Source organism: Gasterosteus aculeatus, chromosome Y, assembly GCF_964276395.1.
Source record: "Gasterosteus aculeatus chromosome Y, fGasAcu3.hap1.1, whole genome shotgun sequence".
In the NCBI taxonomy this organism is placed as follows: Eukaryota; Metazoa; Chordata; class Actinopteri; order Perciformes; family Gasterosteidae; genus Gasterosteus; species Gasterosteus aculeatus.
Genome location: NC_135709.1, coordinates 12,699,201 through 12,717,149, shown reverse-complemented (window position 1 = coordinate 12,717,149; position 17,949 = coordinate 12,699,201). Strand labels below are relative to the sequence as shown.

Sequence of the window (17,949 nt, the reverse complement as noted above, 5' to 3'; positions counted from 1 at the left end):
AAAAACTGCTTTGAACATCAAACTTGGAAATCAGCTATTTATAAGGCTGGCGTAGTCTGATCTAAAAAAAGTCACATTATATCACGTAAGTACAATGGGAAAAAAAGGGTTAGTTTTTTTGTAAAAAGCAGCAACAAAAGAAATACTGATTGTATATGATAGTCTACAAAATGTACTTATATTAGTATTACATTACATGTCGTTTAGCTGACGCTTTTATCCAAAGTGATTTATATTGCATGTTTAATGGTTGCATTATTGCCAGGGAAGAAGTTAGGGGTTTGGTGTCTTTTCTCAGGGACACTTCGACATGGGACATGGAGCAGCCAGGGTGCGAACAGCAAACCCTGCAGTTCCCAGCACACCGTCTCTGCTCTACAAAAATGCATTATGACCTGTCCCATATGCTTGCATTTACATGCCTCCCTTCTTTATTTCCTCGTAATGGAATGTTTTAGTTTGTATGTTTTTGTTGTTTTTAAATGTAGTAATGTTTTAATCGGCCTCATCCTCCTGGTACATTATGCTCACAAGCGCCAGTCATGAAAAATGCTCTTTAGTAAAGCCAGAGCTTGTGTACACGTTAACACTGTAGCAAGCAACTTCTCCAGTCGGTCTTAGCTCATCGACAAATATTTTGAAATCAATCAATCTTGATTATAAAGGGCTGTCTGTGTGTAGCTTTGTCCTGGTGTTACATCACAGTTACTCCTAAAGACGTCACACTCTGTGAGAGACTTTAACCCCCGAAGTGAACAAACGTATTCAGAACATCAAACAAAACATTGGCATGTTTTTGTTCGGGCTTTTACTTGAGGTCAGCTTCTGAACAAGGACAGAGTTTAACCACAATCAGGCTCGTCGACCCACCATCAGTCGGGGTTATCTTCCTTGTCTTCATAACAATTGGATAGATATGTGTGTGTGTGTCTGTGTGTATATATATATATATATATATATATATATATGTATGTATATATATATATATATATATATATATATATATATATATATATATATATATATATATATATATATATATATATATATGTATATGTATATATATATATATATATACAAATATAAAGATAAAAAGAAGACAATGACAAGAAAGTGTCTTTGTTGAGTTTATTATTGTCTTTGTGTCCAAAAGGTTTTTCGGCAGAACAACAAATCAGATCGCAATTAAACTCATGAAACTAAGGACACAGGGACACGGGAGAAGACGGCAGGGGGTTAGCGGCTACGCTTTGTGTCTTATGTCCCTCTGGTGTGAAAAAGGCCCGACTGCTTCTCAGGCACAGCCCCGAGGATCAGGACAACCTGCAGGCCGTTGCCTGGAATTTGCAGTCAAAACTTGTTTTTGGACAAGTAGCAAACTGACGCCCTCCCCCCACCTGCCATCACAGGGCACAAAGTGTCCAAACAGGGACATTAACAGCCCCCGCGGAAGAGTTTTGAGCTTGGCTTTAGACTCCTTGGCCAGTCTGTTGAACCCCACCCGCCTACTCTCCCACAAAAGCACCGAGATCAATATCACAACCCATGTAACACATTTTCTTTACATCTTGTAAATTTCACCTGACCACAAAGCACATAAACACCCTCTCTCGTGTAATAGCATGAGATATACATTACGTTTATAAAAAATTACAAAATCAACAAAAAAACTTTTTTCCAAACCAGCAAGAGGTTTTTTTTGTAGGAACCAGAAATTAACAAAGAAGTTGTACGGATTTTTCAAAAAGTTGTAGATGTAGAACCTATTTACAGCATCGTCTCAGAGCAGAGGGAGGGGGAGGGTTGGGGTGAGAAACAACAGCTGGGCGAACCAGGGCAGTCAACTGTTGTTCATGAAAGAGGTGCCTTACTCAAACCTACTGTCAGTCTGGACTCAACTGTGAAAAGCCTTCAAAGACTCTTCAATCCTTCGGGGTAACAAAGAGAGGGGGGAGGGGACGTTCAGTCGAGAGCAATGATGTCATCATCGTCGTTGTCATCATCATTGGTGGCAGCAGCCGCACTCGATTGGTCCGTCCGCGGGCGCTTGGTGGAGGTCTCTCCAGTTTCTGCGTCGGAGTGCTTCCTCTTGGAGGCGCTAGTTGTTACCGCTGTACTGGATGACGCCCCTTCCTCCTCCTCCTCCTCCTCACCAGAGTCAACGATCATGATATCATCGTCCTCTGCGTCCTCTGGAGCTGAAAGGTGGCGGAAGACAGCTTTCACAGGTTACCAAAACAACAACAACAGGCAAACGTGTTTTACGGAAGAAGAAAAAAATTGCACAAAAAGAATAACACGGTTCTGTGACGCTCAAATGGTCAATTAAAATCAAAAGAGTAAGAGATTCATTATCTAGAAGATAACGATGTCAGCGGACGCAAAGGAACAGCCGTTTGAAACCTGCAGCACCTACTGCTAACGGCCGTCTGTCACAATGAAAGATTACATATCTCCATAATTCAGATGTGATCACCCTACGGAGTAACGAAGGCCATTAAACCGTCTGGAGCGATAACACAAAGCAGCGCACAAATTCCTACTCATCAGAGTTGGAGACAAGAGGCAAGCAAACCAGCACCACTCGGATGTGAACTAAGAACAAACTAAAAACAATTAGAAGAAAAAAGTTCTCTGCTGCTGACCTTTAAAAGAGGTGGATGGCTGGGCAGAGTCCTTGTTGCCGTTGGTGATGTTTTTGACCTCTTCCTGGGTACTCTGAGGGGGCGGAGCTTTGTCCGGGGCCTCACCTACGACCTCGAACTCCACATCCCGCTCCAGCTCCTCACTGCATAAAAAGATGCAAACAGAACACCGCTATGTGTGAAAGTCACCAAAAGAACACCACACAAACATTAGAGGTGAAATATGGGCACAATGCACTCGCGTGACAGCATGACTGGCGGTACATACGTGTGCAGGACGTTGACGAGCAGCGCGTAGTCTTGGAGGAAGTCGTCGACTTGGAGGCGGCTGCCGTTGCGGATTCCAAAATCAGCAAGAATTTTGCTGTTGTTGGCTATAGTTGAAATCACACACAGCGTTTTTATTACTATACATGTGGGGATATTCGATTAATTATTAAATCTTCCTCCAAAACTTTTGGAACGTAAACCACAATACATTCCCTACATTTATAATGATGAATGATGCATTCAGGTTATATTCATTGAATGAACGAATCCACTCAAAAGGTACATATACGTATGTATACACATCGATTTCTAAAGCACAAAACTGCCCAATTACAACTCTGTAATTCGCAAAATTGCCGCAAAAGAACTGGTTGTGTCCACGAAATGCTTTTTAATCCCCTTCTGTCTGACCAGTTTTAGCTTGGGACTAATTAGACCGATGCAGCTACAGCGCCCCCCTCTGGCGGAGTGGCAAATCCACAATGCGATTGAGTCATCGCCTGCCTGCTTACTTTCCGTCTCCCCCTCCTCCGAGGAAATGAGAATGGTCCCTTTTCCGTCCTCAATCTGAACATCTGGAGCCACCATCCCGAACCTCTCTTTCAGGATCTGATCGAAACGTACAATAACATCCCGTCAACAGCTATTCAGTGACGCGGCGGTACACATCTTGATATTTACTGGTATTTTATGGGCTTTAAATGGTCCATGAAATACAGGTTTCTCTCAGGCATTTCTAGACTTATGTCTAAGGAGGTCGCCTGAGGCGGCAGACTTGGGTCAACCAGCTTGTCGTATTACCCTGTCCTGCAGAGAGAGCACCGTGGTCTTGTGGACGTTGAGCTTGACGGTGACTTCGGGTTGGCTGGCGCACACGTAGCAGCTGGCCCTGGGCGGATCCAGAACGCACGGGATCAGCAGCTTCTTCCTGAGGTTGGGACACTTGTTCAGGAAGATCTGCGGTAAAAAAAAAAGTACAAATGGCGACTGACGTGAGACTGACTGAATGACGTTGTGGGGGATAGTTTTTAAACTACCAATGAATTACTCCTGTTTGCATCAGACATAAAGATAATAACTTAAAGCAATGACTTTGGACATTCATTTTAGATTTTGTCCCACCATCGATGATATTAAAAAATTCAGATGGGATTATTTCCCAGCCAGTAGGAATTATTACAGTACGGAATGTTTTCATACTTGGAAGGTGAGACACTCCAAGTATAGACAAGTAGAGATCTGAACTTTGGATAAAGCTTGAAGATGCTTCTTTATCGTTCCATAGCGCTTCGCTACAGGCGGGAACGGTGCAGCCACTAACCGTGCGACAGGATTCCAGCTCCCCCGACAGGACCTTCAGACCCTCCAGCACGATGAGACCGGCGATGACGGCGTTGGTCGTGGCAATAGCTGGGATGATGTTACCTGCCATGGCTGAAACACGCAAAAGAAAAAAGTTAGGGCGGGGTGGCGTTCTTTTTTATGGGCGATACAGGTGTATGTGGAATGGTCTCACTTCATGTACAATGGACCTTTAAATAAGAGTAACTCACACTTCACATCGAATGGACTCTTCATGTTCATGCTGAAGATGTGCATCCGTAAGTTGGCTGCGGCGGTAACAAAGTCCAGGGCGGGGGGGTCATCCTGAGGACAGAAAGACACACAAATTGTTATAAAAAGGTTTTACAATAAAGAGAAGTGTGAAATAGAACTTTTTTTATCATCTGCCTCTTCAAATGGGTTCATGATGACATAATAACGTCACCTTGTCCCACACCAGCTCGGCTCCTTCTCCCTTCTCCTGCAGCTGCGAGCGGAGGGTCTCCACGCTGAGCTGGAACAGCTGGCAGAGACCCCAAACACCTAGAACCTGCTGGTCCTTCAGACCCAAGCCTGCGGACACCTCTTGGGGACGCGCTGGGAGACAAGTCCCGAGGAGACGAGTTAACAGGCCGACGCATGCGCAGGGATACAGAGACAAAGCAAGAACTAGAGCTCCATTGGGGGGTTGGGCGCGGGGTTAGGGGGGGGGGGGTAATGCTCATTGTTTTCAACGGGAGTTGCAAGAGACAATCTTACAGGAACATGGAGATTTTGGGAGGGGGGGGGGTGGTGGTGGTAAAGTGACACAATCCCAAAAGAGACGTACCACTGTTCTCCAGCTGTTGCCAGTCCAGAGGTGTGGGAGCTTTCCTCGTCTTCCACAGCTTGTCCATGGTCAGCAGGTACATGATGTCGTCTTTGAAAAGCTGGAGAAAAGAGCCAATCAGAACAGAGCTGGTTGGCCTACGCTTTTAGTAAATATGGTACTGATTCAAATCAGGAATCAGGAACATTTATTACCAAAATCACTTCTTTTTCAAAGCAGGGCTTATTAGAAACAATGCACGGTAATTTTCCATTGCCGTGGTACAACGCACTCCCTGAAAGACTCTATATGTTCTACCAGGCACCATCAAGATGGAAGGAAAACAGACCCAAACTGCACTATGTTAAGTAAAGGAAACATGGTATGATAACTCTGTTTCCATTATTTGACACACGGTGGGGGCTTTGCTGTTAACAGGAAACAGTCACACAATGAGCTCACACAGCAAATACTAAAACCAATACAAGCCTGCAGCTCAACACACACAACACAAGCGGCCGTTTAGGCTTAGAAACGCCGGCAAAATAAAGTAAGTGAAGCAGCAGTCGAAAAGCAACCCTGTACTGAACACATTGCTTAACCAAGGCTGGCACTTGAAATTATGAATGTGACGCGTGCATGCCAGAAAATGTGCCACCATGAACTGCCATTGAGAGCAGACAAATTGTGAATTCTGAATGTGGTCTGCCCGCCCCTGACCTTGTTGAAGAGTTTGGCGGGGTCGTATCCCGTGGAGCGGGCCCATTCCTTGGTGGAGACGCGCTTGATGTCCCCGTCCTTGTCGGAGGCCGTGGCGTGGGTCGCCGTGTCTTCGGGATTCCCTGTTTACAGAATAAATGGATGTTTGGGTCACAGCAAATGGCTAGATTTGGTTCATGAGCAGCGCTTCACTCTCACTCACATGCAGCCTCTGGGTCCGCTGTGTCGGGGGATACCTCTTGATCGGCGTCCTCTTCCCCAAAAAGCTGACTGTAGTGGCGACAGACACAGGATGCGAGGTGAGGCCTCTGTGGTTCAGCACAATCAACCGGAAAGATGCTCGTACGCTGGCATGATGGAAACGACTTACTTGAAGAGGTACTTGGCCCACACAATGCAGTGGATGGGCTCGGACGGCGTGTTCCGGATGGTGCACCCCGGGAAGGTCTTTTGGGTGGGCTTGGGTTGACACTCGTAGCACTCGGTGAGTCCCTGGGGAGCGAGGGGGATGAGGGAAGACATGGGACACGATGAGAAAGGGGGAAAAATGGAAATTGTGCCACGCAGCATGACGGCGAGCGCGTTCTACCTTCTTGATGACGGTGACCTGCCCCAAGTATCCGGCGGAGCCACTCTCTATCAGAGGGATGTCTGCGGCCAAACACATCCTGTTCACATGGTTACGGGCGGCTACGGAGAAAGGAGGGTTTTCCACGTCATTATAATGTTTTGTCAGAAGGGCGGTAGATTTTTGTCATTCAAAAAGTAAATATGAAATAATTACATGGCAAAACCTATTTTTGGTTACACTAGTGAATACTAAATGCATGACAAATGAAAAGAGCTTCAAGAGAAATGATGAAATAATTATTTTAAGCTGTAACTAGGCTACGTAACACGCAATCATAAAATATTTCATTCAACTACAGACAAATTAGTGTGCATGTGCTTGTTACGATTCATTTGGATCTTGTGTCACATCGCAATATGATTCCGCTGGAAGACAAATTATAAATTATTGCAGTGAATTATCGCCACGCCCTAGTGACATAACAATACCTCTGTTATCCAGAGCGTTCATCACCAACATGAACTTTCTGAAGAATTCCACATTGTACTCAGGGCTGTTTGAGAGAAATCAAATAGACACAATCAGTTTCAAATCCAAAAGGGACAATACGATAAAACTCAGTTTATTCAGTCAGCAATAAACAAAGAAACTCACTTCATGATGCTGTCATGGTAGGCCGTGATGTTCACAGTGGGACAGAACTGCAGGGCACTCTCCTTGGCCACCTGCAAGACAACATCAACAAGAACAAATGTGCAAACAATGATTTAGTTGCCATGTGGTGGTAGAGACAGTACAGCGTGTTGCATCGGTGTTCGACATGATAATCAAAAGTTCTTTTCATGGGCTTAGTTGGGGGTCTTGTCTTGATTTAAGAGTTAGGTAAGGGGGGAAGCAGGATGTGCCGAGCAGGCAGACACGAGTCTGACAGGATGGGGAGTCAGTTTCTGTCCTGGCTGAGGAATGCAAGGTCTGCGGGTCAACTAGCAGATTTACCAGCCAAAGGGGGGTTTAGAGACACACCGACACTATTCAACATACACACTCTGTTCGATGATGTTTACGTTAAGTCAGGAGTCTGGACATTGGATGTGACCGGATCTTTAGATGCGGGAGGTGGAAGGTCCTCCTCTACGCCAGTTTAGGGCCAATAGAAATCTTTCCTTCTCTGTCTTTCAAGGGTTACAAAACATGATGTTCTTGCTGATGTTAGTTAGTTGTTCTTCCGGCCTGTGTGCTGCCTGAACTGCTCCTGCCTTTGCAAACGCAGCGCTGATACTTGACCTGTGATCTGACAAATAAATTTCCCAGAACGAGAGAAGTCGTTCGGCTGGATTTTTGATAACCCCGACCAGGCTCCAATTCTTGAACACGTATTCTTACAGACATTAACTACCAGCAACAGTGGTCAACATTACCTGGGCTTTGGACTTGCCAACATGCTTTTTCTGAAAGAGGAACTGGCGGTTCAGGTTGCTGACATCAATGGTGTCCAAGTCGATCTGCAGATATATCGATAGGGCGGTAGCGTTAGTCATGTGTACATGTGCTGAAACATCACGCCTACAACCAACCCGTCACAGCTTTTGACACGATCATTTGTTGGTTATAAATTAGATTTCTTTTTATGTCGGCCTGTGTAAATGATTAAACACAAGCCACAACATCTTAGATAAGGTTTTCTTCATGCAAACGCCAATTGGATCTCCCCCAGTGGCACTGGGAAAAGCCCAAGCGGTAATATGCCGCTTATTACTGTGACTGAATCTTTAAAACTTCAATCACATATTCTTGTAAAAAAAAAGAGCGAAGAAAGTCATGGCAAACATACATCTTCTGCTCGTTTTCGAAAGGAAGGAAATAAGGGTGAGCATCAATCTAATATTCAGTTTATCACCAATCTGCGACGACACCGGGAGGCTGATGAAGCCTTCACTGACATCCAGTGATTCTCAGCTTCAGACACCTGACGGCTGTCCCTCGAAAACCACCAACGGCCGCAACTAATAATAAAAGGCACTATAAATAAACTAGCAGCATAACACCGACAGACGCTCATTTACAAAATAAAGCTTTAAAGATGGCAGAACTTGATAACCTTGACACAATTAACAACGTACGCCTATGTATCCGGCTGGTTCTCCGTCTCATTCCAAATAAGTTGTCTGGCTAACTAAGTTGTCTAGCGGTGCCGATGGCGCCAAACGGTCCAGCCACTATTGCCACAGAAGTGTTCACATTTTACCGGCCTCAATGCCGGACTTGCCCTTTAAACTGCGCCATTGGGGACAAGGGGGCTCCTGATATAACCGCCAGGAACACTCGTATGTTTTAATGCTTTTAAACACCCTCCCGGGATTTAGCCCGAGCCCACACAACCTCCCCAGGCAGTCTGTGCAGCACAAAGACCTAGCATGATAGCTAGGTAGCTAACACACACACAAACATTAGTATGACGGACCACGTCGATGTTTTTGAAGCCGGTGAGGACGAGGTTCTTCAGCAGCTCGCAGCCGATCCCTCCCGCTCCCACCACCAGCACCTTGCAAGTGGAGAGGGTGTCAGAGAGCTCTTTACGAAGGGAACCAACCAGTTGAACCATGTTGACCGGCTAGAGACGGAACCAGAGCCTACGGCACCGATAGCTTCTTCTTCTACGGAACTAAAATCCCGCCTATTTCCGGGTGAGTCCACCTCATCTGCGGGCTTCTTTAGGCTCTGGTTTATTTGATTAGCGCCCTCTTCTGGGAATTTTTGGCAACTAGAAGATTGGATTGCGGTTGTTCAAAAACCTGAGATAAACAAACGAATTATAAAATGTCAAGCCTAACTCCGAGATTTTCAGGAAGTCGATAATACTCTGCGGTGCCAGAAGCACACATATCTCCATTAGGTAGACCCCCGGAGCATTTAATACGCTTTGATACATGTAGTCCAATGTAAGTATATTCTTGACACATAATACCCATCTAATATTTCCCACCTCATAGGTCTGCTTGTTGCCAACCAACTCACTCAACCCAAATCCTTTACTCTCCTTCCAGCTCTCAACATTTCCACATATTTTGTGGAAAGACCTGTTCATATAGGCCTGCTGATGTTAGAAGCCAAACACGGTGCCACCTGCCAATCAGAACAATCTAACATCCATAAACCGCAGGAACAGCCTGCCGGAGCAATTTGGGGGTTGTTGGGTTGACCGGGATTAATGGAGCTGGCAATCGAACTGCCGACTTTCACGTACAGTATTCTCAAAATTCTCTCTTTAGATTATTTGGTTTATTTTATTTTAATTATTGCCCATCTTTCCCAACTAACCTCATTAATATGTTCTCTCAGAGTCAACTCTAAAATCATAGAAGGCCGCCGAGGACAGACAGATTATCATCTCCCCGTTATTTTCTAAAGTTCATCTGACTATATTAATTAATACTAATATTCACAAACTTCTCTGGTATAAGTGTTGGCAACACATTTTCCGTGGAAGTTGCTATGGGGACGACAATTTGTTGCGAAAAGTTGCTAAAGGACGTTGTGACGTCATTGCGTGAGGACTTCGATACGTAAAACTGTGTCATTACATGAAATACAAAGTAACGATAACTGACTGTCCATTTCCCCAGAGAATAGGATTTGACATTTTTCAGTTTAGATTTGTTTGTTAATTATCACATATGTTAGAAGTATATAAAAACACATTTTATATGATTAGATATGTTAAACACATTGAACTATTGAACAATTACACGTTACACATTATTGAACAATTACATGTTTTGTCTTATTAACAAGTAAACCTACACATTGTGAATAATGTTAAGAGTTAGTTAACATGCTACCAAGCTGATCAACAATTACAGGTACAAGCTAATAATAAGGTGTACACTGTATACTATTTTACTGAACAAGCAACTTAACTCAAATAATGATGTGTGCACTAGAAATCTCTTTCCAGCTGTCGCCAGGCTGTTGTGCGGCCGACTGCTGTTGAAGTCACTCACAATGAACTTTTGCAGCCAGGCAAAAACACATTGTTTTGTGTCATTCAGAGGGAAATGTGTGCATTTGAGTCACTTTACAAAAGTGGCTGAAAGTGTTAAATATCTATATTTTTAAATAGCTAAAGTTGTGGCTAGGTGCTGTTTGAAAAGAAAGTTGCCTGGGTAGTCTGAATTGTTGCTAAATCTAGCAACAGAGTTGCTAAGTTGGCAACACTGTCACTGGCAACACAGGGAGCTGTTTGGCCGGCAGGTGATCCAAAATACTAACAGCTGTTGCTGAACAAGACAAACCTGTTATTTATCGATATGGATCAAACGGATAAACGCGGATATGTTGTGATGCGGTATTATACGTTTGTACAAGAAGGTCCACAAACTACAACATTATAATGAGGAAAATGACCCCTCACACGATCATGTTTGTAAAGCAGGGCCGTGTGTGTGTGTGTGTGTGTGTGTGTGTGTGTGTGTGTGTGTGTGTGTGTCACGTGTCCTCTGGTAAACTCAAATGAAGCAGGTTTGCGATCACGCGTTAAGCGAGGCCGCGTGCACGAGGGAAGCGCAGCAGGTGATCCGCGTGCATGATGGTCACGATGCTGCTACGCGGCATGGAAGTTTCTAGCAGCGTTTTCTCACAGCGTGAAACAAACACGACATTGCCTGATGAAATGTTCAAATAACGGATTGAGACGAGAGTTCAGTTCACCTGCTGAGCATACGACCCCTGTAGCCATGGCAACAGTAAAGTTTGGTGACTATCTAAAATTGTGTAATTTAAAAGTTGAAAACAAAATTCCTATTGTTTAAATACGGAGTTCCTTAGCGGCGTAAATGTAACATAGAATAGAAACGCTTTGCCTAAAATTCCTGTTTTTAATCGGTAGCATCCGCAGAAACACGCGGAGCCTGAACGCCGCACCCGTGGACCGGAAAGTTCTCGCTGTCGGGGAGCCCTCGGATGAGTGGGTCACGTGTGGAAGCTTTCTTGAGTCATGTCATGCAAATGTTAAAATGAACATAAGTAAGCCTTCACCTTTAGCAAGCATTAATCGAAAACACAAATATACAAGAACATATACATACATTGACTTGTTTGAATCGAAACACGTTTTTATTTCTGGTCACGGGGGAAAAAAATGATGTTCTCTTGTCAATAACCCTTGTCAATTATTTACGTTGTGTTGTGTAAAAATGTTGGGAGAATCAATAGGGCGATGGGACGCCGTACACGTGTTATTGACCTCACGTTACCGGGTTGATGGCCGGGTGCGCGCGCGTGGGCTGACGACGGTTTTTGTAAAATTGTTTTTTAAACTCGCTCCGGGCAATTTGAACGTTTCTACTCAGCAAACCGTTTTGTACCCGACTCCCCCCCCCCCCCACACACACGCGCGCACCGAGGAAAAGTCCCTTCCCGCGCCGCAGCAGTTTGACAGGAACATGGGAGCCGCAAGACGCGTCGGCCCGGTGCTGCTGCTCGTCGGCCTGCTGGGGCTCCACCATTCCTCGGGCTTCTGGATCGTCAACGTGGTCTTCCCGCCCAACGCCAAATCCCGACTACCGAGCAACAGTACTCCTCCGCTCGTTATCGGTAAGCTGGGGTGCGGGGGGGCCGTTACGGTTAGGAGTCAGTGCGTCCACCGGGTCGGGGTCACACCATAAAAGCTGTCTTTAAGCAGACAGCAGGAGGGCCCTGAACGCTCCACGCTGGGTGCGTGGCCCCTGGTTAATGTCAATATATTGAAAAACTATTTTGCAATGCCGTGCTGACTGATTTAAAGTTGAAAAGGTTAGGGTTAGGACATTTATGTCTCTGCTATCCGTGGGGTCACGCACACAATGTACATTTGGTCACGTGTTGTACTCTTAATGTCTCGCAACATAAATTTGGCCTTTCAATGAATTCAACGAGATGCGTCACATACCGATGTCCCCCTTTGTCCTTCTCCTCCACATCTTTTATCTTTATTAATTCTATTGGTTTTGTATTCCTGTGATCAGGGTTCAGTTCAGTTCAAAGAAAGACCCCGACTGCGTTGTCCTCCAAAATTCATATTCACGTCTAAATACAAATTAGCTATGGATTCTGGGTAAATGGGGCCTTCTCTTTAAGCTACCTTTCTTCACTTTGCAAAAAATATGTTTGCCTTCTGGATAAGTTCAGTGGTTTCTCTTCCCACATCTTATGACTCATTGTTTGCAGCCAGAAGGTCATTGTCCCAATCAGTGACCCACGCAGTCCAGAGGAACTCCCAGTCGAGGGATTCCACGTATTGTGAAGCAGTGGGATTGTCTGACGAAACACAGTCAAAGAAATTGAATATTAGCGTTGTGTTACGAAGAGATCAAAGATAAGATTGTATCACCGTTTCCTATTTTCATAGCTGTCCCAAAGATTTTTGAGAGCCAAAGTTGAGTTTCAGTCTGTGTCGAAGGCTGGCCCGCGACCTTTGACCTACAGCACTGATGAACAACCTTTCAGCTGGACACCTTTGCTCACAGCTTCCATGTCTCCCAAAGAGGGATATTCACTCTAAAGTTTAAATTGTTTCTTTTGAATACTTGATATCAAATGAAGAAGCCCTCGTTCAAACAGATCCCCTCTCAAGTGCCTTGTACGAGGGGTCTGGAGGACCCTTGATGCAAACCGTTTACGAGGGATGGAGATCTGAGGCGGGGTTTATTTTCTGCTAACCTTGCGGAACCTGGCCTTGCGGGTGCTATTCGATGCCTTCTACTTCCTGTATTCCTCATCACCTTTTACCCCCGACCCACGTGAGCTTTCCGTGCGGACCTCGCAGTGTAACTCGTGTGTGTGTGTGTTTGTGTGTTTGTGTGTGTGTGTGTTTGTGTGTTTGTGTGTGTGTGTGTGTGTGTGTGTGTGTGTGTGTGTGTGTGTGAGCAGTGCCTGGGAACTTGGGTAACCGTCTGGAAGCAAAGATAAACAAGCCGTCGTTGGTCAACTGGATGTGCTACAAGAAAACAGAGCAATGGTTCCCCCTGTGGATTGACCTCAACATGTTCATGCCTATAGGTATTGACTGCTGGATCGATAACATTAGGTAACGTTGACTTCCCTTTAATGCCTGTGTCATGTATCACCTTGAAATATTTCAAAATCCAGTCAGATCAATTGTACTGTTTTGTATATCTCAAATGTTTTTTGTGCATCTGGACTGAAATGAATGTGGGTCGGCATGCAACAGACTTGTTTACAACAGGACGAGTCGGCGATCGTCCAACTCACCGGGGGTGCAGGTGCGGGTGCCTGGGTTCGGGCAGACGTATCCCATTGAGTTTCTAGACTCTAACAAACTGGCTGGTGAGAAAATGAAGATGCCTCTGTGCTGGTGGATTCTGTTCTCTGCCTGTGCATTTCTTTGTTTAATCATATAGAAATGAGAAAATATTTAATTAAAGCCATGTTATCTAGGAATTTGTCCTACACAAATGAATAGGCACTGGGCTTGATTCTTACTCTGGATTTCTTTGAGTGTCTTAGATGCACTTTGGTCATGCTCAGCCACTTCGCTCCCGGTAATGCTGATTCGGCCGTCTGGTACTATTGACTAAGTGCTACTTGTTTTTTTGCAGGTTATTTTTACACAATGGTGCAACATTTGGTCAACGTGGGCTACACCCGAAACGAGACTATCCGAGGAGCACCATATGATTGGAGATTAGCTCCTAGTAAGTCTCAAAACTACACAAGCAACATCCACACTCACACAGTAACTTTGCAAGGCATTTATAGCTTGTTTTGGCTTAGAAACATGAAGGCGACAGGAATAAGGGTCATTTTAAGGAACCATACCTGCGTAGTTGCTATTTGGTCTCCATTTCTCTGATATTTCTGGATTAAACAACAGAATGACAAAGAAAAATGTGTGTGACTCATGAATGGCTCCCAAAAAGTGATTTAAAGCTCCAGTGATTATTACTGTTTTTTTGGACAACTGCATCAATTTCTTGGCCACTTCCAGGGCAGCAAGCTCGAAGCAAGCACAAAACACAACATTGACATAGTGGAGCACATGTTAGCAAGCGCAGAGCTACGTTAGCATTCACTTGAAATCTTGTTGGGTCACCCGATGTATAGCTGTCTTATATTCACTTTGTGCCTACTAAACCAACTGATACTGATTTACTCCGGCTCATTGTGGCGTAAAAGTGGGGCCACAGTGACCAGTGTCTGAAGAAAATCCAACATTTAGCAGCTAAAATATGTATTTCACCTCAAGACGCTGGTGGAGACCAAAACATAGCAAAAAGGAACGTGAAAAAACATTCATGTGGCCCCAAAAAATGCTAGGATGTTAGACACACAATAACATGGTGGTAATACAACATATTGACAACGTGTGTAGATTACCAACACTTATCTTTGTCACCTTCCTCCCACAGATGAGAATGAGGAGTATTTCACGAAGCTGGAGGAGCTGGTTGAGGAGATGTACGAGCAGTACCAGAAGCCCGTCTACCTGCTGGGACACAGCATGGGCTGCCACTACGTGCTGTACTTCCTCAACCACCAGCCTCAGGCCTGGAAGGACAAGTACATCAGGGGCTTCATCTCCCTGGCAGCTCCCTGGGGTGGTGCTGTTAAACCCCTCAGAGTCATGGTGTCAGGTACTCTCAATAGAATACAGCCCGATAGAAGAGGCTCTGAATGTTTCGTATTTGTTGTTCTCCACATTACGACCTCTCAGGGCAGGGAACAACCACCTGATTTACATTCTGGCTTCTCAAATTGGCATATGCAACGGCTACTTATTAAGACCTTTTCCCGACGTCCCAGGGGATAACGACGGCATCTCTACGATCTCCAACATCAAGATCCGCGAGGAGCAGAGGATGTCAACGACCAATCCCTGGATGCTGCCGTCTGAGATCGCCTGGCCAAAGGACCACGTGTTCATCTCCACACCAACCTTCAACTACACCAACCAGGACTACCAGCGCCTCTTCACAGACATCAACTTTGAGGACGGATGGTAACCCGAATGCTTCACCCACCTACTGCTTTGGGAATTTGAATGATTTACAGAAAGGTGACTTAATTATATCAGTATCAGTTGTGCCACTGAAGGCGCATGATAACCTGCTCAATTATGTAGATCACCGATGTTGGCAGCAAATAAGTATGGAGTGTCTACATCACTCATTCATGGTAGACAATGCTCTAATCCAGCAGTTCCCAAACTCAAGAATGCCGCGGCCCAATTTGAAATCTGAAAATCTTCTGCGGCCCACCCAAATCTTTAATCACAACTCTGATCAAAACATAAACTAGGGACGATTAAATGACCTTAAGAATTTAACCGATTAAAAATGTATTAACCGGCAATGTATGTTTTGTATAGCATTTTCTCGGGAGCGCATATATATTTACTTTAATACTACAAGAGGGCGCCCCATTTGACATTGTTTTATTTGGCGGCACCTTTTGTTGAATAACGACAGGCGGACAAGAGCAGCCGGTTCGAGCGAACGGATCAAAAATAGGTCAGATAAAAGAATAACACGTAATTTAAATCATAAATATTTTTATATTAATTTCAAAATTGAAAATCAAAACCATTTTATTTATTTATTGTAAATTACCTCTCACCGCCCACCTGCAGTACCTTGGCGGCCCACACTTTGGGTCGCTGCTCTAATACATGTATACAATGTATATAAATACACCGGCCATATTCAGAAACGGTGCCTTAAAATGAGCCGTCAGGATTTCCATACGGTTTCGGTGCCGCTAAGCTCCGTGTAGTTGAACACGCTGACCAATCCAAGCTCTTTTAGCAGGGGAAGCTTAGCGAGACGGCGGGAAAAAGGGGCTTTTCAGACTGAGGGTGAATACAGTTATACTCAGGCACACAGTATGAAGAATATAGAGGCTAAAGGCCGGCGCATGCTGCGTTTGCTTTTGCGTCGTTGCGTCGACGCACTCGTTTCAATTCATGGTTCTGCGTGTGTTGCAGAGCAATTTACCGCCAGAACAACAGGCGGAGTAACGTGTTTTGTTGAAGACGACCTAGAGAGTCACGTCTATTTATTTATTTGTTTATTTATTTATCATAGACTTTATTGCCCCGTGCATCGCCACTGCTGCTTTTCATCGCGGACACATTTGTCCCGTATTTTCCTCCACAACTTTGTGCACCTCTCGACCGGCAAACCGGTGTTTGCGGCGATCTTCCTCCATGAATCCAACCCGCTTCTACAACCCGTCATATTTGTGCATTTCTTCCGACAAAAGTTCTTAAATCTGATCCGTTCTCTCACATTCTTCGTTTTAATAATGGCGGTATCAGGCTATGAAAGCGGAAATGTGAGAGGGGGGCTTGCGTCTGCGTTGCTCTAAAAACGCAGAAGCATTAATCAGGCTTAAGCCTACGCTTTAAGCCACTGAGGCATTTTGTCCGGACACCCTAGTTGACGCGCTGTGTTGTCCCAACACAGAGGGTTGTCCCGTCCCTCTGTGTAAAATCTGACAGATTGCCCACTTAAGTCATTTGGTTGGGACTCAGTACTCAGTGGAGTACTTGCAGTATGCAGTGAGGTTCCATAGAGCAAGCTGCACAGTGACATGATGATCCTGTGAGGCTTCATCAATGCAAACCAACCCCTTCATAAGAAGTCCTGTGATCCACTATCAAAGTGAAATGTGAACGTTGACTATAGTTGCTTTAAAGCGTTGTTTCTTGTACCGCTCCTTTTCATAACCCAATCACACTGCTGTTCCAGGCACATGTGGGAGGACACCAAGAACCTGACCGGGGATCTCCAGCCTCCTGGCGTCGAGGTGTGGTGTATGTATGGCGTTGGGCTTCCGACTCCGGTGACATACATCTACGACGAGGAGTTTCCCGACATGGACCCGGTGGACTTTGTTTACGCCGACGGGGACGACACGGTGGACAGCTTCAGCATGAGCCTCTGCAACCGTTGGCAGGGGCAACAGGAGAAGCCCGTCCACGTCACAGAGTACCGGGGGCTGGCCCACCTAGACATAGTGTTCAGTGAACAGGTGCTCAATCAAATCCAGCATATCCTGGAGGGACGATCAGACAGGCCCAGTGAGGTCGATGTCCAGTTTAAGGGTGAATAGGCAAAAGCCTTTAAAAGTGGAAAAAGTAAACACACAGAGTGATGGTTTCTTTACATAGCCGACCTACTCTTGCTTTTGTTCAATGTTGTATTTCTTTTAATGTCCATTCAGGTGGCTTCAAATAGTGTCACATAGTACATCTTCTTAAAAATACACAACCCTGATGTTTACTTTTGATGGATGTTCTCTTCATTATTGCTTTCAAAGGGCCCACTCACCCAACGACACATATGTATGATAATAAAAGTAGTTGAGAAGAGGTGAGTGTAATGGAAGGTTTATAGGGGACCTCACCATTTGCCCTTCTTTGTTGTTTTAAGGTACCTGTATTGTTTCTATAAGGCTATATGTTTTTTCTGTATGAAATATTTTTTAATAGAATAAGTCTCACACACGGTTTATACTCTCATAAACTAGCGATGATAATGTATACTGTTCTATGAAGGCCAAGTGTACTTGAATGTTTCCACTGATAATAAAACAACATCATTTCAAAAAAACGA

The 17,949-nt window shown here is 44.8% G+C and overlaps 2 protein-coding genes across 2 annotated transcripts; one reads left to right on the top strand and one right to left on the bottom strand.

The window, feature by feature from the left end:
* Positions 1-1,114: 1,114 nt before the first annotated feature.
* On the bottom strand, positions 1,115-9,013 carry LOC120812205 (SUMO-activating enzyme subunit 2-like). The gene is made up of 17 exons (XM_040168016.2): positions 8,799-9,013; positions 7,756-7,839; positions 6,992-7,062; positions 6,826-6,890; positions 6,356-6,456; positions 6,137-6,258; positions 5,969-6,036; positions 5,767-5,888; positions 5,068-5,167; positions 4,684-4,835; positions 4,469-4,562; positions 4,237-4,349; positions 3,717-3,872; positions 3,428-3,524; positions 2,914-3,019; positions 2,646-2,788; positions 1,115-2,198 (listed from the first exon to the last, which is right to left on the bottom strand). Exons 1-17 carry the CDS (start codon positions 8,937-8,939, stop codon positions 1,963-1,965), a joined length of 1,971 nt encoding a protein of 656 aa, XP_040023950.1. The 5' UTR covers positions 8,940-9,013; the 3' UTR covers positions 1,115-1,962.
* Positions 9,014-11,565: 2,552 nt separating this feature from the next.
* On the top strand, positions 11,566-17,946 carry LOC120812211 (phosphatidylcholine-sterol acyltransferase-like). Its single transcript, XM_040168021.2, has 7 exons — positions 11,566-11,929; positions 13,244-13,400; positions 13,545-13,660; positions 13,933-14,028; positions 14,743-14,967; positions 15,137-15,332; positions 17,083-17,946. The coding sequence occupies exons 1-7, from the start codon at positions 11,779-11,781 to the stop codon at positions 17,444-17,446; spliced, it is 1,305 nt and encodes a 434-aa protein (XP_040023955.1). The 5' UTR covers positions 11,566-11,778; the 3' UTR covers positions 17,447-17,946.
* The last annotated feature ends 3 nt before the right edge of the window (positions 17,947-17,949 follow it).

What these genes read in the sequence shown, in the direction of transcription:
- LOC120812205 (XM_040168016.2), bottom strand. Translation starts at nt 8,939, where the DNA reads ATGGTTCAACTGGTTGGTTCCCTTCGTAAAGAGCTCTCTGACACCCTC. An exon ending in TGGGCCAAGTACCTCTTCAA is followed by an intron (nt 6,037 to 6,136) that starts GTAAGTCGTTTC and finishes TCGCCACTACAG; the next exon opens with TCAGCTTTTTGGGGAAGAGG. An exon ending in GGAGGAGGGGGAGACGGAAA is followed by an intron (nt 3,020 to 3,427) that starts GTAAGCAGGCAG and finishes TTTCAACTATAG; the next exon opens with CCAACAACAGCAAAATTCTT.
- LOC120812211 (XM_040168021.2), top strand. Translation starts at nt 11,779, where the DNA reads ATGGGAGCCGCAAGACGCGTCGGCCCGGTGCTGCTGCTCGTCGGCCTG. An exon ending in TGCTGGATCGATAACATTAG is followed by an intron (nt 13,401 to 13,544) that starts GTAACGTTGACT and finishes GGCATGCAACAG; the next exon opens with ACTTGTTTACAACAGGACGA. An exon ending in TGATTGGAGATTAGCTCCTA is followed by an intron (nt 14,029 to 14,742) that starts GTAAGTCTCAAA and finishes TTCCTCCCACAG; the next exon opens with ATGAGAATGAGGAGTATTTC.